A 27688-nucleotide genomic window follows, 5' to 3' on the forward strand; every position below is an offset into this window, starting at 1 on the left:
AGCCTATTTTAAAACTAAGAGACACTCAAGGCGACAAAAGTGTGTACCTGTTTGCCATTGGATCTTGCCCTTTTATAGTGGAAGAGAGTGACAGGAGTAACTAGTTCATAAAATAATAATAATAATAAAAAAATAAAAAATAAAAACAAACCTGACACTGGATTCTGCTTGTGGCCCCCTGATTTGACTTACTCTAAAACAACAACAAAAACAAAAACAAACCTGACATTGGATTCTGCCTGTGGAGACCCTGAGTTAACTTACTCTTACCAACTCAGAGGGTTTTACAATGTATATATGCAATGAAGCAACAGAACTTGTAAAGAGCAACAAGTGTGGGGAGAAAAGAACAAAAGAACAGACTCTTATCTTTAAAAGGATATATATGAAAGAAAAGCAAATCCAAAATTCCATACTTTCAAAGATGGAGTAACAGGGACAAGGTATACTCTTCTACCTGAAACAACTGAGCAAAATATATTAAACACCAATTTTCAGGACAATTGGATGTCAGACAAGGAAGTCTGTGATTCCTGAGAGACAAGAAACAAATGAGGTAAGACCTAAAACTGCCCCAGCTTACTGCTTATCCTTTTTCCAGATTGTGGGTGCAGAGAGGGGAACCCATGTGAAGCATAGAGGTGTCCTTGAATTGAGGAGAAGTTGGAATCCGGAGAGGTCATCGTAGTGGCTAGAGTTTATAGACAAAACATCAGAGAGGGGAGAGCTACAACAGAGAAATAACTTTGGACATCTGCAAAGATCTATAGTCTTCACCTGGGGACTGATGAGCTCATGTCCATGAATGAGGACACTACCTGAGGCTGAGAAGGAACCACTCAAAGTGAGTAGAGGTCATGTGCTGGAAATCAGGCAAGGCCAGGGAAAGTTCTTGTTCACCCAGACAGAGAAGAAAACCTCATAATTTTGTGACATTGTGTAGAATATGCAGGCAGGTTTTGTTTCAATATTGGGGCAAAATTGTCTCTAGATTGAAGTTTGTTCTGGATCTGCTTAAAAAGGTTTAAAAGCAAGATTTGAAAAGGTGAAACTATTTACAAATAAATTTGCTCAGAAAAAACCTCAAAAATATTTATGGAAATACAAAAATATTTAGTACCTAACAATGTAAAGTTCACAGTTTCTGTCATCCAATAAAGTAAATTTCACAATTTCTGGCATCCAATTAAAAGTAACCAGGCATTCAAAGAAGCAGGAAAATATGATCCACAAAGAGGAGAAAAATCAATCAAGGACATTAAGACAGTTATTAAAACTGTATTCCTTATGTACATAAAGCTCGAGGAAGGACTGAACCAGTAGAGATACATAGAAATATTAAAAATACTCCAACCAAGCTTCTAGACATGAAAACTATAATGTTGGAGATGAAAAACAAACTGTATGGAATTAATGGTAAATTAAACATTGCAGAAGAAAAGACTGGTGATTTTGAAGACATGGTAATGAAGACTATTCAAAATGAAACACAGAATTTTTTTTTTTTTTAAAGAGCATCAGTCAGGTGGGGGTTCTCTTAAAGGTGAAGAGTAGGGAGACGAAATAGTTGAAGAAACAGTAGCCACAAATTTTCCAAATTTAATGAAAACTAAAACTCCATGTACATATGTATTCAAGAAGCTCAATAAATCTCAAGGAGTTAAAACAAAGAAAACTACACTAAGACATACCATAATTAAATTCATTAAAATTAATGATAGTACTCCATTGTATATGTACCACGTTTTCTTTGTCCATTCATCTGTTGATGGACACTTAGGTTTCTTCCAAATCTTTGCTAGTATAAACAGTGCTGCAACAAACATAGAAGGAGATCCAGTCATTTGCAACAACATGGATGGAAATGGAGATCATTGTGTTAAGTAAAACAAGCCAGGCACAGAAAGACAAACATTGCATGTTCTCACTTACTTGTGGGATCTAATAATCAAAACGATTGAACTCATGGAGATAGAGAGCAGAAGGAGGGTTACCAGAGGCTGGGAAGGGAGGTGGGGCTGTGGGGGTGGGGAGATGAGGATTATTAATGAGTACAAAAAAGTAATTAAAGACTGAGTAACACTTATTATTTGGTAGCACAATAGGATGTCTGTAGTCAATAATAACGTAATTGCACATTTTAAAATAATGTAATGCCTGTAACTGAATTGTTTGTAACTCAAAGAATAAATGCTTAAGGGGATAGATAACCCATTCTCTATGATGTGCTTATTTCACATCGAATCCTATATCAAAACATCTCATGTACCCCATAAATATGTACACCTACTATGTAGCCACAAAAATTAAAAACTATGTACTACAAAAAAAGAATTAAAAATTAAATTAGTGTAGACAATCTTAAATGTAACTGGAGAAACAAAAAGACACGTATGTATAGAATAGAGGATGACAGCAGATAATCCTCAAAATGAATGCAAGCCAGAAGACAGTGAAAAATGTCTGTAAAATACTGAAAAGGGGAAAAGAAACCAAGCTAGACTGCTGTAAACAGCAAGGACTATCTTTCAAAAAACGAAGGTGCAATTAAGCAATTTTTTTTCATACATACTAAATGGAAATAATCACCGAAAGCTCCACATCATGAAAAATTGTTAAAAGAAGTCCTTCAGGAGGAGGAGAAAAATAGTACCAGATGAAGTGAAGAACATGGAAATGGGGACTACATTAGTAAATATCTTAGAAACCCACCCAAAGTTCTTACTTTAAATTACTTTATTGTTGTTAGTGTAGTACTTATTTAAAAAACTAGAAAGCAGAAATCATAAATTGTATAATTAAGAAAAAATAACTTTCAGACTTATTATCTTCTAAAGTTACTTTTGTGGGAGTAGGTAGAACCTCAGGTGCTGTTTTTATACTTTTTAGTATAAGGGAGTTTATAAAATCTATAGCATGCGGGAGTATTAACCTATTATACTATTTCCTATGCAAAAAGAGATCTTAAATTACTACAGAGAACTAAATGTTATTTTTATACGATAACCACTGTACCAGCTTCTGAGAAAATTTTCAACTGTGTCCAAAATTTCACGTTGGACAGAGCGCAAGATATTCTTTCTTTCATGTCCTCATTCCCACATAAAGAGTTCAACTTTCCAGTCTCTATTTAAGATTCTTAGAATAAGCGTCCACTTGAATTTTCCATGACTGATGAGTTGGTGCTCTCACACAATAGTTGATTACTCTCTTTTTCTCTATCTTTCTTCTGTCATTTGGCTTCCTTATTACCACTTGGAGAAGGACCATCCATCCTTCTTCACCTTCGTTTTCATGTAGCTGTAATTTCCTACTCCCCAGAGACTCCCAACCTTAATCCTATCTTGGCTTTTGGAACAGAACGACTCAAGCATACATCTAAGTCTTTCAAATACTTCTTCTATGCCCAGAGGCTTGAGGCTTCTTTGAGTCATTGCTTTAATATGGGTAGGGGAAAAGAAAATTAGCTCACAAACTGGAGTTCCCTTCAGATTACGGAATGAGAAGTGTGCACAAAATGTATACAGAAGAGTACTCGGGTTAATACTTCAAGATACAGCCCACCAAATGTGTTTTGACAAATGTGTCTTTTCTGCCTTTATTTCACTATTTGGCAAGTAACTCAGCATTTTCATATGTGTTCAGCAACGAATATGGCATTGTATCCTATAGGGACATATATGAGTTTTCCTCTCTGTAAATAGAAATGAGAAGCAGTGGGGTACAGAAATGGAAAGGACTGACTGATGAGAAGAAAATCTCTTAATCTATTAGCCTTAGAGTAAAATGAGATAAAGCAAACATAAACTCCCCAGATAATAGTAGTAATTATAGATTATTTTTCATTTTTAATGCTGGATGTTACCTTTGAGTTACCAATTTTTATTATCACATAGTTGTCAGTGTATTGTTAAAAAAGACGGATATATTTCCTTATTGTTTTTAACTCTGCATTGGGATTGGAAACTATTTTTAGTAATGGCTTCTGTTATTATTTCCCTGATTGATTTTATGTTTCCTGTTGTTGCCAGTGATTAAAAAAAGTACCTGTTGGTCTCTTAGAAACTTGTTCAATAGAGTACAGATTTTACTTCCAATCCCACAGACCAGTATATTCATTTTTGTTACTAGAATTTTAGTAGTGTAACTATTTAATGGAAGCCATTCTTCATTAAGGAGGGCGTTTTGTTTTTTTCAATAATACCTCGTTGCCATTGTGGTGACTGTTGCCTTTTTCGAGAGAAATTATAGGACTCTGATGTCACGCCCTAGATGAGACTTTCCAGTTTTAGCATCTGTCCCCTTGGCATGTTTCCTGGTGTTGACAGTTGGGTAAGAAGACACCCCTGGGTTTTATAAAGTCCTCCTGCTACAGATGGTAGGCTTTTGCTTTTAAAGAGTCTGTTTTAGCACTGACTCTCTTTTTAATCTCCTTTCTATATTTTTTGGTGAAAGTTTTATATAATCAAAAAATGACAATTCTTGCATAGAAAATCAGTACAAAATCATTTTAATGTGGTACATGAGATGAAATCAAAACCACAAGTTTTGGATTGTCAGAATCTACCAGTTCTAGATCTGCATCTGACTTGTCAGATAGAAAATAATGCAAATTGCAAATAAGACCAGTACAAAGCACTTTAGTCACCTTCCTTGAGTGTTTGTACTGGGCACCAAATAGCTGAATATTTCATCCAGCACAATATAGGTTTCTATAGAATCTTGTAACTGTAATTAATGTTGAGAGAATATTCAGTCTGAGTTTCTGGGAACCACTCCATGTATGGTTTCTGAGAAACACAGGTTTTAATAATCTTGGGAAATATTTATTGAGAAATTGTCAGATGCTGGTCTTTATCTTAAGTGTTTTTATAGATTATTAAACCTCACATTACTTTATGAGGTATAAACTATTATTACATTTTACATTGGATGAATCTGATTGTAGGAAAGATTAAGTAACTTCTTCAAAGCCACACAGCTAGTTAATGGTGCATCTGAGATATGAACCCTTGCAGTCTGACCACAGACCACATTCTGATAACTGCTTATCTCCAGGATAAACTATAAGCCCTCTTCTGACCCACATTTCCCTGATGAGTTTAATTCTAACTACCTTATAAACAAAAATATGTTTTCGTTAACTTTGATACGTCATTTTATAGAGTTGCATTTTAACGAATTTTTTTTTCCATTTAGGCTTTTTGTTTTGGTCTTCCTTAAAATGATTGACAGAGAATCAATTGTGTTAAAAATTATCAGCATCAAAGTGTTTTATTGTTATTGGGATGTGGTCATTTCTTCAGTCAAATCATCTGCTTATGGAAGTAGGTAAAATCAGATGAAAATCTAAGTAAAATGAATTTACAATAATTATATGGAAAATCATAGCTGAAAACAGAATTTAGAGGACTGACTTGAGGTTTATGATGGCAGATTAAACATGTGAGTTTAGTTCCCCTCATTATCCAAATTTATTTGAAATGACAGATAAATATATGTGCAAAGAAATGAGTCTGTAACAATCCTGGGAAACAGAAAAGAATACATACAATTATTGATGTAGCTTAAGACATTTTGATGAATTTTGTAGTTTTCAGCATACAAATTCTGTATTTTTTTGTAGTAAAATACACATAAAGTTTACATCTTAACTATTTAAAATATACAATTCTGTAGTATTAAACACATTCATAATGTCATGCAATCGTCACTATCATCCCTCTCCATAATTCTTTTCCTCTTCAAACTGAAGCTCTGTACCTGTTAAACAATAACTCCTCATTCTCCCAGACATGCTCAGTCCCTGGAAACCACCATTTGACTTTCTGTCCCTATTATTTTAACTTCTCTAAGTACCTCATCTAAATGGAATCATATAATATTTGTCTTTTTATAATTGATTTATTTTGCTTACCATAATGTCCTTAAGATTTAATCATGTTGTAGCATGGTCAGAATTGTCTTTCATTTTAAGGCTGAGTAATATTCCATTGTATGTATATACCACATTTTGCTTATCTGTTGATAGGTACTTGCATTGCTTGCATATTTTAGCTAATGTGAATCTGCTGTAGTGAACATGGGTGTACAAATATCTCTTTTAAGACCCTGCTTTCAGGTTTTTTGGGTATATACTCAGAAGTAAAATTGCCAGGTCATATGGTAATTTTATTTTAAATTTTTGGAGGAACCACCATAGTCCTTTACAGCAGCTATGCCCTTTTATATTCCCACCAACAGTGCACAAGGGTTAAAATTCCTCTACATGTTCACCAACACTTGTTATTTTCTGTTTTGATACTAGTCATCCTAATTGATCTGAGGTGGTATGTGATTATTGTTTTGATTTGGAGTTCACTAATGATGACTGATATTGAACATTGTTTCATGCTTATTGGCCATTTGTTTATTTTCTTTGGAAAAATGTCTATTCAAGTTCTTTGCTCATTTTTGAATTGGGTTGTTTGTTTTATAGTAGTTGAGTTTTAGGAATTCTCTCTATACATCAGATGTCAATTCTTTATCAGATATATGATTTGCAAATGTCGTGGGTGGCCTTTTTACTTTATTGATAGTGTCTTTTGAAGCAAAAAACATTAAGTTTTCATTAAGTCCAATTTGTTTTTTATTTTGTTTTGTTATCTTTACCTTTTGTATCATAGCCAAAAAAAATCAATGGTCAATGTTGTAAGCTTTTGCCTTGTGTTTTCTTCTAGGAGTTTTATGGTTTTAACTCTTACATTTAGATCTTTGATTCATTTTGATTAATTTTTGTGTGTGATGATATGTAAAATTCCAACTTCATTCTTTTGCGTGTGGATATTAGGTTTTCTTAGCACCATTTGTAGCAAATTCTGTCCTTTCCCTCGTTAAATGGTCTTGATATCTTTGTCAAAAATTATTTGACCATGTACATGAGAGTTTATTTCTGGGCTCTTTATTGTATTCCATTGGTCTATATATCTGTATATACCCATACCACACTGTTTTTGTTTTTTATTACTGTAGCTTTATAGTGAATTTTAAAATCAGGAAGTATGAATCTTCCATCAATTGTTTTGGCTATTTGGGGTCTCTTGAAATTCCAAATGAATTTTAAGGTGGGTTTTTCTGTTTCTTCAAAAAATGTCATTGAGGTCTTGATAGGGATTGCATAGAATCTAGCAATAGTTTTGAGTAGTATTGACATCCTAACAATATTGTGTTCCAGTCTATGAAGATGGGATGTATTTCTGTTTATTTATATTTTCTTTATTATTTCAGTCATGTTTTGTAATTATATACATTTTGTCAGATTTACTCTTAAGTGTATTCTTTTGAGTAGTTATACATGATGTATTTTTTTGTTTTAGTGTCTATATGCTCATTCATTGCAAGTGTATAGAAATAAAACTGATTTTTTTCTGTTTATCTTATATTTGTAAACTTGCTGATCTTACGTATTGTTCCAAGAGGTTTTGTATTTAAAGGTTGCTAATTTTTTTTCACAAAGAAAATCATGTCATCTCCGAAAAAGCAGTTTTATTTTTCTCATTTCAATGTGAACACATTTTCTGTTTTTTTGTTGTTGTTGTTTTGTTTTTTCCTCCCATAATGTAGAGTCTTGAACTTCCAGAACTATGTTGAGTAAGAGTGATAGGTGTGGACATTCTTGCCTTATTCTCTATCTTAAAAAGTAGCTTTCAATCTTTTAATATTAAATAAAAGATATCTGATTTCTGTAGACATTCTTTACAAAGTTGAGAAAGTGCCTGACTACTCCTATTTTCTATATGTTTTTATTATGAATGGGTATTGAATTTTGTTAAGTGTTAGTGCTATTGTACTAGCTGTATCAGCTGATATGATTTTGTGATATTTCTCTTCAGTTAGTTAATATTGCAGATTAAATGGACTGATTTTGAATATTGAATCAGCTTTGCAAACCTGGAATAATAAACCCTACTTGGTTATGATGTATAATTCTTTTTATATGTTGCTGAATGCTATTTGCCTAAATTTGTTAGAAATTTTTATAGCTTAAATTCGTGAGGGATATTGATGTGTAGTGTTCTTTTTTTATGCTGATTGTGTCTGCTTTTGGTATCAGGGTAATACTAGCTTCAAAAAATGAACTGAATAGACTTGTTTTTTGGAAGGTATTGTTTATAACTAGTGTTAATTCTTCTTTAAATCTTTTATAAAATTCTACAGTGAAATTAGCCTGAAGTTTTTATTTGGGCATTTTTAATTAGGAATTCAATTTCTTTATGGCTATGTGACTATTCAAATGTTCTATTTCATATCATATTTTGGTAGTTCATTTTTTTAGAGAATTAGTTCTTCTAGGTTGTCAAACTTACATATGTAGAGTTGTATATTATATTCTCTGTTAACCTTTAGATGTCTGCATTGTCTATAGTGATATTCTCTGTTTCATTGCTGATATTGGTAATTTGCATCTTCTCTCTTTCTTTGCTAAAGGTTTATCAATTTTATGGATCATTTCCAACAACCAGGTACATGTCACATTGATTTTTGAGTTGTTATTCTGTTTTTAATTTTATTGATTTTGCTCTTGTCTTTATTATTTCTTTCCATCTGCTTGCTTTGGATTTATATTGTGCTATAAGTTTCTGTCTCAGCACTGCTTTAACTGTGTTGCTCTAATTTATATATGTTGTGTTTTCATTTTAATGCAGTTTAATCTATGTTTTATTTTCCTTGAGATTTCTTCCTTGACCCACAGACTATTTAGAAATATGTTGCTTGGTTTCTGTTTGGAAATTTTTTTTGTAATCTTTCTGTCACTGGTTTCTAGTTTGATTCCATTGTGTTCAGGGAACACACTCTGCCTCATTTAAAACCTCTTACATTTGCTAAGGCTTGTTCTATGGTGCAGTATAGACTCTATCTTGATACATGCTCTGTTGGTACTTAAAAGAAATATGTATTTGATGTTAATTGGTGGAATGTTTTTTATCAATTAGATCCTATTGGTTTATGGTGTCTAGAGTTCTTCTATATCCTTACTAGGTTTTTGTGTAATTGTTCTATCAATTGTGGAAAGACAGGTGCAAAGTTTTTAACTCTTGCTGCCAATCAGTATATTTCTTCTTTCATTTTTATTATATTTTATTTCACACTTTTAAAAATCTCTGACGTTAGTGTGTATACATTTAGGACTGCTATATCTTCTTGATGGATTGACTCATTATTTAATATACTTCTTTGTCTTGGTAATTTAAATTTCAGTTATTGTGTTTTTCAGTTCTAAAATTTTCATTTGGTTCATTTTTATATTTTGCATTTCTTTGCTGGCAGTATTTTGTCATTGTTTTCAAGTGTGATTACAATTGCTCATTAAAGCATTTTTAGAATGTCTGCTTTAAAACTTTTTTCTAGAGAAGTCTCACACCTTTGCTATCTTCATTTGGCCATCTATTGGTTGTCTTTAACATTTATCTTCATGGTTCTTGGAATAACTAGAGATTTTCAGTTGAAACCAGGACATTAATTGAAACTTAACCTTATCTAAATTTTCTGGTTCAGCTGGCTTCCTTTCATACTACTTGAGCAGAGGAAGGTGAAGTACCACATCATAACTGCCAGTTGTAGGTAGAAGTTCAGATTCCCACTCAGCCGTCATTGATGTCATAGCTTTCTTACTGCTAGGCAGAGGTGGGTACTGGCCTCCTGCTAGGTCTCCATTCCCTGTCTGGGAGGTGTAGAAATGCCACACTACTGTTCCCCAGGTAGCTACTCCTAAGACATCAAGACCAACTCCTCCTCTTCCTCTTCTTTCTCAGCTTATTCAACTTGTACATGACAAGAATGAACACCTTTATGATGACTCACTTCTACTTAATGAATAGTAAATAGATTTTCTCTTCCTCGTGATGGGTTTTTAATAATGTTTTCCTTTCTCCAGATTACTTTACTATAAGAATTCAATATGTAAACATATAACATTAAAATATTTGTTAATTGATTGTTGAAGTTATTGATAAGGTTTCCAGTAAATAGTAGAGTGGTTATGTTTTGGAAAGTCAAAAGTTGTGTGTAAACTTGTGCCTGCATGGTAAGTTGGCAGCCCTAGCCCCCACATTGTTTAAGGGTGAACTGTATAACCTATGTACATCCTCCTATATGCTTTAAATAATCTCTAGATTACTTATAATACCTAGTATAAAATAAATGCTATGTAAATAGATGTTATGCTATATTGATTTTTATTTATATTCTTTTTATTACCATACTATTATTTTTACAAATATTTTGTATCTGCGGTTGGTTGAATCCATGTGTGCAGAACCTCTGTATATGGAGGGCCAACTGTGTGTGTGTGTGTGTACACATACATATATATATATATATATATATATATATATATATATATGTATGTTTTCAAATATTTCAAGATATTTCAATTTTGAAATTTATTTGGAAAAGGAAACACAGAGAGCACAAGACAATTCATAAAGTTGTTTAAAAACTACATAGGAAATTAACAGGCACCAAACTCTTACACTTGGAGGTTTTCTTTCTATAACTTCCTGGAAAATGATTTGTGAAATATATTCCCTAAGTCATTACATCATAATAATATGGACAATGTTATTATCTAAATTAGCAATAATAGCAAGTTGCTTGAATCTTACCGGTAACATCTAGTCTGCCTCTTGTAAAATGACAGTAAGAACTTCAAACAGGAAAACTGCTTTCTACTGTTGCTGTTGAAAGAACAGAGAAGTCCCATTACTTTTGTACAACAGGTAGCACATCTTAAACTTACAGTATATTTTTATTGTATAAAGCACTTGAGAGTTGTATTTTATGGTTACTGAGTAAGAAGTGAATTATTTCCATTTTTTACTTAGTGACTATAGGTAATAGTTTATAATTTGCCTCTCTAAGGAAATCAGTGTTGTACTTGTCATAAAACATACACCCTTTGAGCTATTAACAATTAGTCCTTTTACTCATATGTCAGTATGATTAGGGCTGTGGTCCCTAGTTCTTACAGAATTATTTGTAAAGTAGAAGAGTTGTAAGAGATAAGATTAAAGGGTTTTTGAGGGGGAATTTGAAAAGGTTTAATTAACATTCTACTTCATTTTTAATCTTTTTGCTTATGTATATATTTATAAAACTTATATAACAAGGTATATTTTTAAGAAAAAAAAACAGTGCCCAGGATTTTTTGTTGCTATGGAACCATTAGGGAAGAGTGGTACCAATTTGTATTCTCCCCATTTCCAGGTAGGCAGGGTTGGGGAATAGCCTTAATGTTTTCACAAGTCTGACCTCTCCTTATCTTACGCCTGTCTCCATTATAAGTAAACAGCTTTGTGATTTCATTCCTATTCCAGAATAGAGAAAGGAGAGGTTATTGCTTTAATTTGAAAAAGACAAATAGCCCTGCGTGGAGTTAATTTCCCAAGAGAAATGAAATTAGAGTTGTGGGTCTTGGAAGTGGAAAAACTTTTAGCCTAAAACTTACAGAACCCCAGATAAAGGCCTGATGTTTGATGTCTGATGTATGGCTCCTGGGAGCTGAATACCAGGGACCTTGGTTTGGGGAAATAAGGTGGAAGATTCCAGTGGCCAAGGCAGAAAAAGAGTCAATTGTTGGTCAAGTACATGGTCTTGGTCAGGAAGCATCCTGACCAGTTCTTACCAAACCCAATGTTCTTCTTCGAGTTTTCTGGATGGAGAATGCCTCTTTGGGAATCTAATAAAATCCTAGAACCCTAGAGATTGTTGAGGGTCCCTGCCTCCATCTCCCATCCCAAAATACAATACATGACTGATTTAAAATTTTCTGTCAACCCTATGTGACAAGAAGAAATAAACCGTATTAGATTATTTTTGATTTTTGAAAAGTTATGAAATGACTTTTCTTTCACTTGAATGACATTCATGGACCAAATTCATACCTAAATACACTCATTAAATAATACTTTTTTTAATAAAAAATATACTGTGACTTTCATATTAAAATTAACTTAAAATCACTTGATTTATTTCCTTTTCTCTTTCATGTGCTAGGGATATAGTGGCCTTTCAAGTAAAACTTGCAAAAAAATAAAAATACATTGGCATTTTGAAGATTTGATAGTGCTCCTTCCTTGTTCCCTTTAAGAAACGAAAAGTAGAAAATTATGTGTGGAGTTTCTGTTAAAAACTAGGTTTTCCTTTCAAATTGTTATGGAGTGTGATGTCGTCTAGTGAGAGCAAGTGAGGAAGCAATTCTACATGACATTTCTGGGATGCCCAGTGCCCTTTGTCCTGTGCCTTGGAACCAAACTCATCCAGTTGTAAGATATATAGTTTAAAATAAATATGAGTGAATTGAACACTATCAGTCGTACATCAATTGACAGATTACTGTCAATAGCATAGAAACCTATGCTTGTCTTCATTGAGTTGTATTAGGAAAATAGAATAAGTAATTACTTACACCCTCAAGAAACAGTGATAAAATTCAAATGTTTCTTTTAAGTACAGCTGTCAGTGAGAAGACAGATCAACATACTAGAAAACACAAATCGTTTCACCTGTCGAATCTTTGGAGATTAGACATTTGGTAAATGTACCATGGAAATGGACATATTAACAATTATCTGTCAGCTACGTGACTTTTCCTCGCTTTACAGTGAAAAATGAAGTGACTTGCAAGGCACTTTGCAAGTTTCAGCTGACCTGACTTATCACAATGGAGAACTACCAATATTTTTATTCTCCAACATCAACAGATATTATTCCCATTTAATTTTTTTTTTTTTTTTTTTTTTTTTTTTTTTTTTTTTTTTTTTTTTTTGAGACGGAGTCTCGCTCTGTCGCCCAGGCTGGAGTGCAGTGGCGCGATCTCGGCTCACTGCAAGCTCCGCCTCCTGGGTTCACGCCATTCTCCTGCCTCAGCCTCCTGAGTAGCTGGGACTACAGGCGCCCGCCACCGCGCCCGGCTAATTTTTTGTATTTTTAGTAGAGACGGGGTTTCACCGTGGTCTCGATCTCCTGACCTTGTGATCCGCCCGCCTCGGCCTCCCAAAGTGCTGGGATTACAGGCGTGAGCCACCGCGCCCGGCTTTAATTTTTAAAAGTTACCAGATGTGCTGTGTACCGAGAATCATTACTTTTGTTTTTGTTTGGAATGGGCAGTGGTGGAGTGAACTGAGCCCATGCAGAAGTCAAGCTGTTCTTGTAGAAGCCATTAGTTATAAATTATCATTTAGAAATTAGCCACTGAACACTAAATAATAGATTCACTAACAAGTAAGAGACCTTTCAAATGAATTTCGATGATACCAAGAGACCCCCCTCAAAATTAATTAAACTTTCTGGGATATGTGCCTTTATAGCAGGCTCATCTACATGTCCATGGAAAAGTAGGATATTCTCAACAGTTTTAACAGATCTGCTTCGTTATGGTTCATGCAAGTAATCAGTTTGCCAGTCCTTAGTATGGTAATCTAGTTCTCTGTCAAGCATGTTGTGGGAAAATAAGCAAAATTTTTTTTTCTTGCATCTAATTGTGATAATTTTCCATAGATATAACTTGAAATTTTGAACTCTGTGAATATGTAGCCCATGTCAGAGGGTTGTACTGCAAGATCATGTGTTTTGTGCTTTCCTTTATTTTAAGATGTGTTTGGCTGCTGGTTTGGTCACATAGTTTTATGACCTTGCCAAAGTAACATAAATTTCCTCACACTCATTTTCCCTTATCTGTAAAGTGGGAACAGATTATTACTGAGGGAGTGGTAGTGAGTGCATATATGTAATTTCTTTTCTTTTTTTTTCTCTTTTTTCTTGGCCCCTTTCCTCCATCTTTGAAGACAGCAATGGAAGTCAAGCTTTCCTCATGTCTTGGCTCTCTGACATCCTTTCTGTCTCTTCCTCTATGTATAGGGACTCATGTAATTAGAGTGGATCCACCTAAATAATCCATAACAATCTCCCTGTCTCCAAACTAGCTGATTAGTGACCATAACCACTGAAATAAATGCTTATTTATTTACCTTTATATGGACTCAAAACTGAAAATCATGCCTAAAATAGTAGTTTATTGTAAATGTCTTGTGGAAGAAAGCCTAGCGAATAGGAATAAAGCAAGTATATCTTCTTATTAAGGTGTTGCATTTCCAGAAGTTATATTTTTTCTCATATTTCTCCTATTGAACAGCATTAAAGAATAGATTATATGAATATTATATGCAACATATAAATAAGAGCTTCCTTATGTTTTATTTGTACACAATTATATTACACTGCTGTAATTAATTAAGTGATTAATTGACAAAGACTTCATTTTAGTTTCAGTATCTATAGTGTTAAGTCATAAACTTTGCTAATTTTAATAGTATTATGCTACTAATTGTTGCTAATAAAATTAAAATATCTGTACTGAAGAAATTTTAGATGCAACTTATATATGTAAATTATGGAACTTTTAAACATTTATAAAGTTACGTTGCTCCCTAATGCAATGGTAACTTATTCCAAAACTGATAAGAATTCTATTTCTGTAACTTTTATAAATTCTTATCTTGAAATTATGTTATTTATGAGATACCTTCTGAACAGCATAATTTTATTGCTATCCGGCTAGCATAAACAAATAGAAAAATACATAAGCAACAGCAATAAAAACCTTACATTATTGATTTATTATCATAGCTGCTTGTGCCTTTCCTACAATTTTTTCACCATGCGGAACTAATTTAATCTATGGCTTGGATATGTCCTTGTGGATTTGTGATTGACCAGCAGCTTTTGCTATTTTGTTTTCATTGCAACTCTTCCTTCTATAGATCAAAATGAACAAAGGTGTAGGTTTGGAGCCTCAAATAACAGTGAAAATTCTCATTATTTATATTTTCTAGTCAAAAATAAGTATATTTCACTTTTTTCCATGGTGGTAGATAATTATTTTTCTCCAGAAAAACTGAAAATTTGTATTTGCGATTTGGAAAAACTGAGTTTTGCATATTATCATTGTAATAGCAAAACCCTTCGTTGTCTATATTGCTTTATAATAATAACTTGGGGGTGAGGGATAAAAGACTACAAATCAGGTTCAGTGTATACTTCTCAAGTGATGGGTGCACCAAAATCTCACAGATTACCACTAAAGAACTTACTCATGTAACCAAATACCACCTATTCCCCCAAAAACCTATGGAAATAAAAACATTTAAAATCATAAATTATTTTACTGATATTTTTCTATTTTTTGAAATGGAAGTTTAGCTTATTGACTTTTGGCCTATGTTTTTAATATATGCTGTACACTTTCTTCTAAGATGCAAATTTCTCTCTAAGGAAAGCTTTAGCTATATCTCATAAATTTGAATAGTATAGTATTTCATTACATATCAAAATAATTTCTAATTTTTTTTTCATTTTTGAACCAGGATATTTAGTGCTTTATTTCATAATTTTCCAAATATGTGACATTTAAAATTAAGCTTTATTATTAATATCTAGTTTAGTTGCTTTATAGACAAAGAATATGTCCTACATGATCTGCATCCATTCACCTATCCATTTTTATTATGTGTGCCTTTCTGTGTATTTATTACATTTCACCTAAAAGGTTGAAAGGTTAAAGCAGTCTCTCATAATATGTAATATAATTAAATAATTATATCCTTTAAAAAAAAGGTTTTGTTTATTTCTATTATAGTAGTTTCTTAGGGCTGTCTTAATAAAGTACCGAACAAGGTGGCTTAAGCAATAGAAATTTGTTTTTTCACAGTTCTGGAGGCTTGAAGCCTAAGATCAAGGTATCAGTAGGGCTGGTTTCTTCTGAGCCCTCTACTTGGCTTATCAATGGAATCTTCTCCAAGTGTCTTCACATACTTTTCCTTATGTGTTTGTGTGTGACCTAATCTTCTCTTTTTATAAAGACAACAGTCATATTGGATTAGGGCACCTTAATTACTTCATTTTAACTGATGTACCACCTCTTTAAATACTCCTTTGCCAATACAGTCACATTCTGAGGAATTGGGGGTTAGGGTATAACACATGAATTTTGGAAGGACACAATTCACACCGTAACACCAATTAAAATTACTTTTTACTCATTAAAGGCAATGTAACTTTGTTTATTTTCATTATAAAGTAATTTCATCTTATACATTTCCATACAAATAAAATAGCTTGATGTTTTCTTAAGTGCTGAAAAATATATTCTTGAACATGTAAACATTTTGGTGTATTCAAATTGAGATTGTTTTTCTTTAGAAAGTGCTATTGTCATAATAAAAGTAATACAACAAAAATATAGTAGTTTTCCTTTGCAATAGCAATAGTCAACCAGGAAATGTGATGGAAAAAAACAAATCCATTCATAATAACAACATAAACTACCACATAAACTACAAAATACAGATGAATATATCGAAGAAAGAATGTGAAAGATAGACAAAATGAAAAGTATGGAACTTTAAAGAAGGATTTAAAAAACGATGAACTTGTGAGATATATGTTTTTGGTTAAAACAAAACTTATAAGCTATTAATTTACTAAAAATTATTTATATGGTACATTATTAAGTATAAAAATTGGAAATATTATGAAACTTTCTATGATGATCCCAGTAATAGCTAATCACTAAGTTTTCCTGACTGTTTACTATTTGTAAATTTTCAAGTGCATATTATTTGTCAGGTCCAAAAATTTCTCAAATATTTACTATTTGTAAGATTCTATGTGAGTCTTCATACTTCTTTATCCTTGATATCCCCAACTGTAAATTGGGGACAATAATTGTGCCAGTATGACAAAGTGTTAGTTAGCTTGAAACTCTGTTAAACTATATAAACATATAGAACACTGTAAGTAAAGGAAGCTATTCATGATGTGACTTGATGCAGATTAAAATTTCTGTTTCATAAAAAAAATCATGAAGAGAAACAATAACAAAACAATTATGTCTAAAACATTAAAAATATATAACCAATCAGTATGTGACACTGTTAATAAAAATATGTTGATCAATCTTTAGGTATCAGTTATTGTTCTAAGACAGCAATTCTATTTGGTTAGCATTATTGACCTCAGATGAAGACTCTAATTCTCTCTTATTGGATAAGAATTTTTCTCTAATGATGTTTAATGCAATGACCATTGTTTTTGTAGCAAGACTTTTTCAGTGATTAAAATATTTCATTGTAATGGATTGCTAAAACTATAATTATAAAGTAAAAGGCCAGTGATATGACAATCCCCTGTTGCTTTCAATACAGGTTATACCAATTATACTCCCACAGAAATGGATGATAGTAATGTTTATTAATAGAAACATTCTGATTGACTAAAAGCCATTTAGAAATTGCATGGCATGTTGGCTTATTAAAATTTTGTTGCTACTAATGTTAGGAAAAATGTCTGTATTTCTTTTGTTATTTCTTTATTTATTGTTGCCTTTATGCACATTCAAGATTGTAAGAAATCATATAATCATATTAATTGTGGAGTTTTTTTCCCCAGATTTTAGCACTGAAGTATAAATCCCAGTCCTTCACTCAAGTTTTAATTTTCAGTGGAACTACCTTTTCTCACACTTACTGTGTTTTATGTTATGATTTCGGATCCTGAATATTTTGATTTCTTATAACTACATGAATTGTTTTTAATCATGGTTTTAAAATTACATTTAAAAATATTATGTATTTGACAACTCTGAAAGAATGGAGATGGAAAAGACTTCTAGAAGGTACTGCAGGTGTTGGGAAGGGCTGACTCTGTGGCATTTATAAGTGATAGATTTTAAACGTCATTCAGAAGACATTAAAAAATTATACATTTACTTCTGTTGTATAATACATAGATTTGTTCATTTATTCATGAAATTTGTCTTATCCTTTTTTTAGAAAACATATTATTTTGAAATAATTCTACAGAAAAGTTACGTAATTAGCAGAGTTCCCACTTACACTTAACCTCACTTTTAATTTTAGTCTTTTAGAACCATAGTACAATTATCAAAAACAGAAAACTAGCATTGACTCCATAATTTTTTACTACGAATCTTACTTGATTTTTGTCAATTTTCCCACCACTGTTTTTAATAACCTTTTTACTTTAGAATAGTTTTGGATTTTATAGGACAGTTGCCAAGATTTACAAAGTTCTCTTCTATTCCCGTTTTGTATCATGAATAAATACTAACCATTATCAAATACTATTTCTCAATCTACTGAATGGTCTTTTTATGACATTAATGTGATAAACAACATTGATGTTTGAATATTAACTTAGCACTCTTTCAATAAACCTTGTGTGAACATTTCTTTCTTTCTTTCTTTTTTTTTTTTTGAAACGGAGTTTCTCTCTTGGTGCCCAGGCTGGAGTGAAATGGCACGATCTCAGCTCACTGCAACCAACCTCTGCCTCCTGGGTTCAAGCGATTCTCCTGCCTCAGCCTCCCGAGTAGCTGGGATTCCAGGCACGTGCCACCACCCCCAGCTAATTTTTTGTATTTTTAGTAGAGATGGGGTTTCACTATGTTGGCCAGGCTGGTCTCAAACTCCTGACCTCAGGCAATCCACCTGCCTTGGCCTCCCAAAGTGCTGAGGTTATAGCCGTGAGCCACCGCACCTGGGTGTAAACATTTCTTTAATGATACTTCAATACATGGTATAATATCCTTTTTATATCTTGGTGAATTTGAGTTGGAACTATTTTACTTAGGGCTTACATGTCTATTTTTGAGATACAAGCTTACAGGATTTTTTCAGTGAAAGTTATATATAATGTCCTTGTGAAGTTTGTCATGAGGTTATACAGGCCTTATAAAACTAGTTGGTAAAACTTTTCTCTATTTTTAAGAATGCATAAGATTGATATTATTTCTGCTTTAAATATTTGATAAAATTTGCTTGTGAAGTTATCTGTGGTTGGAATTTTTAATGTACCAAGTTTTAATTGCAAATTTAATTTTTAAATCAGATATAACACTATTAAGATTTTCTACTTTTTCTTGTGTTGGTTTTGGTCAGTTATATTTTTAAGGAATTTGTCTATTCTAAGTTGTCAAATTTATTGATGTAAAGTTGTTTGTGATACCTTTGTATTATTTTTATAATATTTTCAAGATCTGTAGTGATACGTCTCTTTTCATTACTATCCTATAATTGGAAATGTGTATTTTTTACCTTTTTCTTCCCATCAGTATTGCTAGAGATTTTTCCACATTTTTAAAGTTTTTCAGAGAATAAAATTTTGAATTTCTCCATTGTATGTCTGGCATATTTGCCACTAATTTATTCTATTACCATTCTTTTGTTATTTATTCTACTTCTTGAGATTGATTTACCATGTTTGTTTTGAGATGTAAGCTTACATTAATGAGTTTTTAAATTAAATTCAAAATATGAGTATTCTCTGGTTTTCATTTGCATAAGTTTTGTCATGTGTCTTTAGAGTTTTGTTGCTAAATTTTCAAATATTTTAATGTTTTACAAAATCTGATATTAGGCATTTACAAACATTATTCTGTCTAAGGAATCTATGCCACAAAAAAGGTTAATTTATACCTGTAAATAAATGTAGCCATAGGAGGTACTCAAATTCAAGTAATTTTGCTTTTTATTCCAGCATACTAGATTATTTCTGACCATGGTCAGCATTTTATGTTCATAAAATCTATGAAGGCATAAATATTTTGTACTAAGGTTCTTATTCACATTGTTATTACAAATCTGTTTTTCTTCTTTGCTTGAAATTGAATGCAAACTAATATGTTCTTTATTGCTTTTTAAGTTTGCTTAGAAATGAAGTTATACAAAAGGAATGTAGAAAATGTAACAAATAATTCCATCTAAAGGCTAGTGTGATAGGGTGGGCAATTTAGATTTGGTTCTGTCTTGTACTAGCTTTGTGATATTAAGTTAATTAATAAAAGTTTCCTTGAGCTTTTTCATATGTGAAATAGGGATAGTTAATAGAGATACAACTGTCTCGAAGATGTTAAAACAATTTCTGTTACATTTTAAATATGCCATTTTTCCTGCACATCATCTACCCCTAAAGATGTCACTTTGGGGCAGACCTTTTTTATTTCAGTCTTCAGCATCTTTATATTGTGCCTCCTAGATATCCAGACGGGTTTATATCTTTATGTAAGCAGCATACTTATTACGTACTTTTTATTATTGATATTTGATCGATCTTTCTTACAGTCTTCATTTTGAATAAACTACAGAACTTGATACCAGTATCAACTAGAGTTAACCATTACCTATCTAGATAAATAATAATGATAACGATAGTAGCAATTGTCATATATATTATTTCTTATAGGAAGGTTCTAGCTAAAATACTTTACAGTTGGTATTTTATTTTTCAAAACAGCACTGTATTATATACTTATTCTCTGATATCCTCCAGCCTAATTGTGACTCATGTTTGGTAATTTAGTGAATATCAAATAGATATATAATATTAGATTTTATATAACTGGTGCTGTGAGTAATATTTTCATAATGCCATTTTCATTAAAAGTGTTGTGTCCTAATGTTATCCCTAATGCTATCCCTCCCCTAGACCCCCACCCCCTGACAGGCCCTGATGTGTGATGCTTCCCTCCCTGTGTCCATGTGTTCTCATTGTTCAACTCCCACTTATTAGTGAGTACTTGGGGTGTTTGGTTTTCTGGATAGCATTAGGAGAAATACCTAATGTAGATGACGGGTTGATGGGTGCAGCAAACCACCATGGCACATGTATACCTATGTAACAAACCTGCACGTCCTGCACATGTACCCCAGAACTTAAAGTATAATAAAAAATAATAATAATAATAAAATAAATTAAATTAAAATAAAATAAAATAAAATAAAAGTGTTGCATCATATAATAGAGCAAAGTCCTTTGTTTTCAGTTTAATTTAATATTTAGGACAAAAGCAAATTTACAAATTTGACACCTAAGACATTTGTACTGTAGAAAGAGTATAAGATATGTGTGAGAGGATTTTGACTGAAATATACTCCTGGAAACTATATAATCTTGGAAAAATTGAACTCATCTGTAAACTCCTATATTCTTCCAGGACAAATGTATAAAATAGGATAATTTCACAATTCATTAGAAATAAATTAAAAATGAATTTAAAAAGTATTTTTAAATGTCGAAGTATTATATATATATTTTTTTCACAGCAATATGGATTTTTCAAAGTGGAACAGGACATATATGAGTAGATAAAATATTATAAATCAAGAGTATAAGTCAAGACATTTGAATTCAACAGAATGCCCTTTCCGTCCTTGTTTTGTGTTTTGGGCAGGTGGGGTGGCTTTTTTCAAGATGAGCAACTAAGGAAAGCTGCTGGTTTTCTATTTGTGAGCAGTAGAGCAGTAAAATAAGTGAGGTAAATATTTTTGGGAAGAAAGTTTAGTATTGCAAACGCTGGCTCAAGCTGTTCCCTTATCAGAAATAGTGTTTCTAGAGTATCAAAAGGAGGAATAGGAGCATAAAATACAATTTTTACTCAACTAAATTAATTCTGTGCCCTTTCCCCCCCGCTGAAAATTTCTCTCCATATCTCCCCATTCTATATATGTGCATATTTTGTTGTTTTTTCTCCACATGGGATCTTATTATGTAGTAAAAATTAGAAAAAAAGGATGTAGATGTAATACTTCACTTTATTTTGTAAATTTGTTTTCAGTCTCTGATTTTTACGGTATCTTAAATTGTTCAGGCTGCTATAACAAAATGCTTCAGGCTTTGTGATTTATAAATAATAGAAATTTATTTCTCACAGTTCTAGAGGCTGGGAAATCCAAGATCAAAACACCAACAGATTTGATATCTGACGAGGACTCTCTCTCTACTTCAGCAATGTTGCATTGTTGCTATGTCCTCACATGGTGGAAAGAAGCAAGGGAGCTCCCTGGAACCTCTTTTATAAGGGCACTAATCCCATTCATGAGAGTGGAGCCCTCATGGCTTAATCACTTCTCAAAGACCCTACCTCTTAATACTATCAAATTGAGTATTATGTTTTAATATAGAATTTTGGGAGGACATGAATATTCACATCATAGCAGATGGCATTTAAAAAATTATATGCTTAGTATTTGAGAAGTACTCAGCATTTCAAATTTATTGAACATTATTTCTGCTAGATAGATAAGGTTCCTTTATTTCAGGCCTTTTAAAATTTCTTAACAATAGAGAATGTCTTGACACTTGTTTCCTACGTTTAAGCTGAGTGCATTTGCAGGGCTTTTGGTGGGGAATCTCAGAATTTCAGAGTAAGGATTGTTTTTCTTATGGCTACTATGGCACTTGATCAGTAGCATTGTTTAGAATTTATACTTGGTGTTGACTTCTAGAGAAGTGGTACATTAAATGAAATTGAATAAAAATTAAAGACAAACATGCAACATAGTACAGTTGTTCCTTGGTATCTGTAAGGGATTGGTATGAGGACCTACCTCAGGTACCAAATATGTGGGTGCTGAAGTTTCTGATATAAAATTACATAGTATTTGCATATAACCTGTGCACATCCTCCTGTATACTTTAAATTCATCTCTAGACCACTTATAATACATAACACAATGTAAATGCTATATAAATAGCTGTTATATTATATTGTTTAGAAAACAATGACTAGAAAAAATGTCCTTACATGTTCAGTACAGACATGACTATCCATTTTGTTTCTGAGTGTTTTCAGTCTCTAGCTGGTTGAATCCACAGATGGGAAACCCCATGAATACCCAGTAAAATACAGTTGTGTTCTAATACTAGATGTCTCTGGAGAAATTGCAGTCTTGCAAATCAGATGACATGTGTTAAGGGAGAAAGCTTCTTTTGTTGACTTGAAAAAATTGTGACTTGAATCAAATGCTGATCTCCATGTTGGATTAAACATTAAACTGAATATGAAAGAGGACAGTTGAACCAGTTGAGAACCCAGCTTTAAGGAAAAGGGCGTTCTAAAGTATTTGTCTTGACAGCTCTTTTTTAAGCTTTTTCTTCAGGGCATTATGTTTAGTTATTTCAAGTTTGCTTCTCATGCTGTTGATTGGTGTCTTGGATTTGCCCTAGAGGCCTTTGAAAACAGAAAAACAAGTTTCATAAGCAAAAAAATAAAATGGTTGGTGGAAATTCTCTGTTTATGCTGACTCAGAAACAGATGGTACTTATAATCCTTCTATTAAATGCCCATTTAGAATGTTCATATCTGTAGCCAACACAGAGCAAGTCTCATGGCTATGAAAGCACAGGATTGTGTAGAATTGAACACTGCCAAAGCTCCTAGTGCTGGGACACTGAATTTTGTTCTTATTTTTTTTGTATAGTGGAACTAATATAATACTTTGATCTTGTGTTTGGACTGAGAATGAGTCTCTAATGCACCAGAAGGATTTTTTTTTTATATTGATAATGGTTTTAGAAGTCTTCTTTTTTACCATTTGAGCTAGGTTTTTTTGTTTGTTTTTTGCAATATACCTAAAGGACCTTCATATTGGTGTTAAATTCAACTTAATTTTATTTGTACAATATATTTCAAACATATAGGTAAGAATAAATCCTTGTGTATATAGCCTCCAGATATAATAATTGTTTATATTTTGAAATATTTGTTTTGTATTTCTTGAAATATTTATTTTTTCTTTTAAAAAAATCTGTCTATAGATATATTATATATAGACACATATCTGTATACATAATCACTAAGGCCAAAGCACCTTTTTCTCTCTACTTCTTACTTCTCCCAAGGAAATTCAAATCCATGTATTGATTTTTATTTTAACCATATTTATATAAGCTCATGAAAACAAATATTGTTCTACTTTTAAAATGTAGGTAAATTGTATCATTTGCAGTTTGTTTCTTTAACTTCATTGTACTTTTCAAAAAATAAAATTTTGTTCATGTATTTGAACCGCTGGATAGTCTTGCATGCTATGAAAGAATGTTCAATAATCAGTATTTCATTGATGGATCATTTGTTTCTAATTTTACATATTAACCAGCGCCACTGAAATCCATATCATTTTAGATGTTTCTTTAGATAAGACAGGGTTTTACAAGCCTACAGAACTATTTAAAGAAGTACTGATTGGTAGGGAATATACATCAACAGATTTTCTAAATACTGTAACACAGTGCCAAATTGCTCTGCAAAGTGATTACTCCAGTTACACTCTTACCAGCTATTCATGAACTCTATAACTAAGACATACTAACCAGCACTTGATGTTATTAAATCTTTAAAATTTTGGGCCAGCTGGGTTACTGTGAAATGTTACACTGTCATTGTTTTAATTTACATTTTCCTGATCCTAGTAGAGTTTAACCTTTTTTTCATATAATTATTACTCATTTGATTACCTTCTGAATTATCTATTATTTACTGACTTACATGAGATAGTCATTATTTTTCTAACATAACCTTTTATGAGATATGTGTGTTATGACTGTTTTCTCTAAGTTTTGGGCTTTAAATATTTATGTAGGAGTTTTTGTTGCATAGTAGCCTTCAGCATATTATTAAATTTATTGTCTCTTCCTTTAAAAATTAGTTGTTTTATTTTAAGGGATCTTAATTACTTTGAGTGAATTCAATTTTTCCAAATGTTGTGAAGTTTTGCTTTTCACTTCTCTCTCTCTCTCTCGACAGAATCTTTCTCTCTCTCTCTCTCTCTCTCTCTTTCTTGGCAGAATCTCATTCTGCCACCCAGCCTGGATTGTAGTAGTATAATCGTGGTCTGGTGTAGCCTCAACCTTCTGGTCTGAACTAATCCTCTCACTTCAGCCTCCCAAGTAGCTAGGCTTACAGGCTCATGCCAACACCCTGGCTATTTAAAAATTTTTTTTTTGTAGAGACAGGATCTCACTATGTTGCCCAGGCTAGCTTTTTACTTTTGGTCTGTAATCCTTTCAGAATTCATTTATCAGTATTATATGAGGTAATGATTTAACTTCAACCTTTTTTTTTTTTTTTTTTTTTTTTTTTAATACGGGTAGTTGACTTTAACAGAAGAAACAGCATATTTTCTCCATCAAACTGTAGTGCCACTTCTACCTTCACAAGTTTCTGATTATATTGCCATCTGTTTTTAGGTATTAACTTCCTCAGAGATATGTATATCTATCCCTATATCAATTCCTACTAATTTAATTATTGCAATTGTAAAATAAGACATGATATCTTGTGGGCATATGCCCCCATCATTATTTTTTGTCATTTGATCTCTTTTATAATTTTAGGATCAGCTCTATCAAGCTCTAGAAAAAGGCTTACTGTGATGCTGATTAGAATTTAATTGCACTTTTAGATTTATTTAGGAGAACTATGAACTTGATAATATTGGGTCTCTACATCCTAATATGTCTTTTAATTACATCTGATTTTATTATGCTTTCTAGGACACACATACATATCGAATGAAATAGATAGGATTTTTTGACTTTATTCCATTTTGTACTTTAAAGGGAATAATTTAATTTTTGCCATTAAATGTGAATCCCTTTTTTAACTTCTGGAAATGGCTATATCAGAGCCTATGAGAATTATGTAAAATGTAATTAGTTAGGGTGTTTGCTTTTTAAAATTTACCTTTTGTAGTAAGCAGAAAAATGACTCCTTAAAGATATCCAGGTCGTAATCCTCAGAACTTGTGAATATTTTACCTTACATGGCAAAAGAGACTTTGCAGATGTGGTTATGTTAAATATCATGAGGTTATGTTAAGTATCATACCTAGATTATCCAGGTGTACCCAGTGACGTCACAGAGTCCTTATAAAAAAAAGTCTGAGAAGAGGATATAATGATGCAAGTGGAGAATAGATTGATGCAGCCAGTAGTCAAGGAATGTGGGTAACCTCTAGAGCCTGGAATAGACAAGGAATGAACTCTCCCTTGGAGCCTCCAGCAGAAACACAGCCCTCTCAATGCCTTTGTGTTATACTTCTGATCTCCAGATAGTAAGGTAATTAATGTGTGTTGATTTAAGCCATTAAGTTTGTGGCAATTTTTTCACAGCAATAATAGGAAACAAATATACTTTGTCATGAAATTGTTTTGCAAGACTCTGATCGGATTCAATGTAATAATAATAATAATAATAAAGCGCCTTTAATATTATGTGTCAAATAACAAATGTTCGTTTAGTGACATTAATCTAGAAGTAGAGAGGCATTTAGAGAAGGTTCAGTCTTAGCAGTTAGACTTTCATGATTTATGCACAGGCCCCTGGAGAGTGGGCTAGGATTTAAGGCTGGCTGAATATAAGGAAGGTAGCCAGTTGTAATAAGGAAGTTCTAGACTAGATTTTTTAAGATCTGATAGTCATTTCTTTACAAAAGTGTTCCCAGCAAAGCCAAATCCCCTCTTGGGAACTTGGTTTCTTTTTGTAAAATAGGATTATAATAACTTTTTTTTTTCATTTTTTTTTTTTTTTTTTTTGAGATGGAGTTTCACTATGTCGCCCAGGCTGGAGTGCAGTGGCGCGATCTTGGCTCACTGCAAGCTCCGCCTCCCAGGTTCAAGCCATTCTCCTGCCTCAGCCACCTGAGTAGCTGGGACTACAGGCGCCCGCCACCACGCCCGGCTAATTTTTTCTGTTTTTTAATAGTTGTTTCTGTTTTTTAATAGAGACGGAGTTTCACCGTGTTAGCCAGGATGATCTCGATCTCCTGACCTCGTGATCTGCCCTCCTCGGCCTCCCAAAGTGCTGGGATTACGGGCGTGAGCCATCGCGCCCAGCCAGTATATTCTATCTCAAGGGGTTGTTGGGAGAAGTAAATAAAATCTTTTAACTAATTCTCAAATTATATACAACATAATATGATAAGAGGAACTCCACTCCCTGGGACCCACATAAAGGAAGCAGTATTGGAAAGAGGAAGGCAAATTGGTAATGACAATGGATGTGAGACTCTTTTAACTGTTGCCATTACATTACACTGGCTATTGACTTAAAAATGTAAATAGCCTCAATGGTTAGAGGGCTGGGAAACTTTAAACTACATGGCCTAGAGAAATAAAAAGGGGGCCGGGAGGGGTGGATACAATGCCTTGTAAGTGGTGTCATGGACAGTGCAGAGAAAATTTCATTTTACCATGAATTATCTTCTCAGATTCGAAATTTAATTTCTCCAAGCCTAAGTTTCTTCATCTGTAACATGACAATTGCAGAACTGTTGTGATGATAAAGGGAAATAATATAATGACAATACCCATTCCATTATATCTGTAACTTTGGGATTCACATTTCTGACAATTTTGTGAGAACTTTATTAAAAGCATAAATATCTTAGAGTGCACCTTTTAAGTTTGTTTTATATGCTGCTAACAGAATGAATCTAGTCACTTGTCTGTGTCTACCTAATAAGGCTTAGAAGCTAATGTGCTGTCTAGAAGACATAAACGGAATCTTTTTCTTCCCCATTGGATTTTCTCTAGGTGGGGCTATGGTTTTCATCCTTTTAAGGTGTTTCTGCACAGGCCTACGCTGCTTGGAATACTAGCATTTCTTACTGACATGAATGCTTGTTCTTTTCAGCTGCTTCTTTTATCTGCATTACTTTTGGTGACCTGGAGGATGTGAGATAGTGCTGATCCATGTCACCATCCCTCTATTCACCATTGACCCCAGGGCACAGGATGTGATAGGCTTTCTTCATGAGAGAAAGATTTGGATGTAGGTGCTCACTTCAGGGTC

General features: G+C 32.8%; 1 protein-coding gene across 3 annotated transcripts in view; it reads left to right on the plus strand.

The window, feature by feature from the left end:
- Positions 1-27688, plus strand: part of LOC105493235 (potassium inwardly rectifying channel subfamily J member 3) — a 159155-nt gene that overhangs the window by 38944 nt on the left and 92523 nt on the right. The window contains exon 3 of one of the 3 annotated variants that reach the window (XM_071072793.1): positions 8467-8501. The exons of the other annotated variants lie outside the window; for them this stretch is intronic. Coding sequence (XP_070928894.1) covers positions 8467-8501 — 35 coding nt within the window. The remainder of the gene's footprint in view (positions 1-8466; positions 8502-27688) is intronic. 3 annotated transcript variants of the gene reach the window in all.

This window comes from Macaca nemestrina, chromosome 11 (assembly GCF_043159975.1).
Source record: "Macaca nemestrina isolate mMacNem1 chromosome 11, mMacNem.hap1, whole genome shotgun sequence".
In the NCBI taxonomy this organism is placed as follows: domain Eukaryota; kingdom Metazoa; phylum Chordata; class Mammalia; order Primates; family Cercopithecidae; genus Macaca; species Macaca nemestrina.